The 915-nt window shown below is 32.3% G+C and overlaps 1 protein-coding gene across 3 annotated transcripts in view; it reads right to left on the bottom strand.

Annotated features, from left to right (window-relative positions):
* The window catches only part of FAM135A (family with sequence similarity 135, member A), a 207,128-nt gene that overhangs the window by 5,991 nt on the left and 200,222 nt on the right, over positions 1–915 (bottom strand). For all 3 annotated transcript variants that reach the window (XM_006835750.1, XM_006835748.1, XM_006835749.1), the window contains one exon: positions 729–842. In XM_006835750.1, the coding sequence (XP_006835813.1) occupies positions 729–842 (114 nt within the window). The remainder of the gene's footprint in view (positions 1–728; positions 843–915) is intronic.

Here is a 915-nt window from a genome sequence, read left to right as displayed (position 1 = left end):
GTATATGGAGGGGATTATAATCAATGTAATGAAACAAGTTATATGAATGGTTGAATGTGAAACTGCTGATGTGCCCTGTAAACTTTCACTCAATCTACAATAAAAACCTTAAATTAAAAAAAAAAGAAAAAGAAAGTCTCTGTGTTAAAGACCTGCTCACTGTTTTGATGTAGGAAAAACAAAGGAGAGAGAGAGGTTGTTTAAAATCAACCTCCTTTCAAAAAGGGATCTGAAGTAATATTGGAAAGTAGAAGATTGTGGTTCTTGCTCTGTAATCAACTAACAGCGACTCTGGATAAGCCTTTCTGGGTTTCAGTTATAAAATGAGCAAACAAGACCACAGTCTCTTTCTGGCTTCAAAATAGCTATGATTTGAATTTCTTTGGTTATTCACAAATAACAAAATTAAAAAAAAAAAAAAAAAAAATCATAATTTTCACTTCCTACCAGCAAAGAGGGGCAAGTCCTTGCTGTCATCTTTGATTAAAAGTGAGGTGTATCAGAACATAAGGAAAGACCATTATCATAATCACTAATTTTAATAATCTTGAGGAAATCAAAATATATATTACACAATGAAGAAGCATTTGTAATTAGAGGAAAGAATTATTTCATAAGAACAACTACTGTTTGGTTGGTAAAGACACCTAACAGGCCAAGAAAATGGAGGAAGGGTAAGCTCATGTTTAGCTACAACTTTTCAAAATGTTCCTAATTTCCTTTGTTACCTGACTGTTTGTCCTTTAATGCTGTTTTACACATCTCAATTCGGGCAGAATGGTAAGGAACATAACGATCTTGTAGAGATCCGACCAGCACAACATTTTTGAAATAATGAAGTCCTGTGAAGAAAAAAATACATAAGTTATTACAATGTAAAAATTAACCAGGCCCAAATGGAAAAAAAAAAAATTC

Source organism: Chrysochloris asiatica, unplaced genomic scaffold (assembly GCF_000296735.1).
Source record: "Chrysochloris asiatica unplaced genomic scaffold, ChrAsi1.0 scaffold00019, whole genome shotgun sequence".
NCBI lineage: Eukaryota > Metazoa > Chordata > Mammalia > Afrosoricida > Chrysochloridae > Chrysochloris > Chrysochloris asiatica.
The sequence above is the reverse complement of the archived record's forward strand: the minus strand, read 5'-3'. Positions and strand labels throughout refer to the sequence as shown.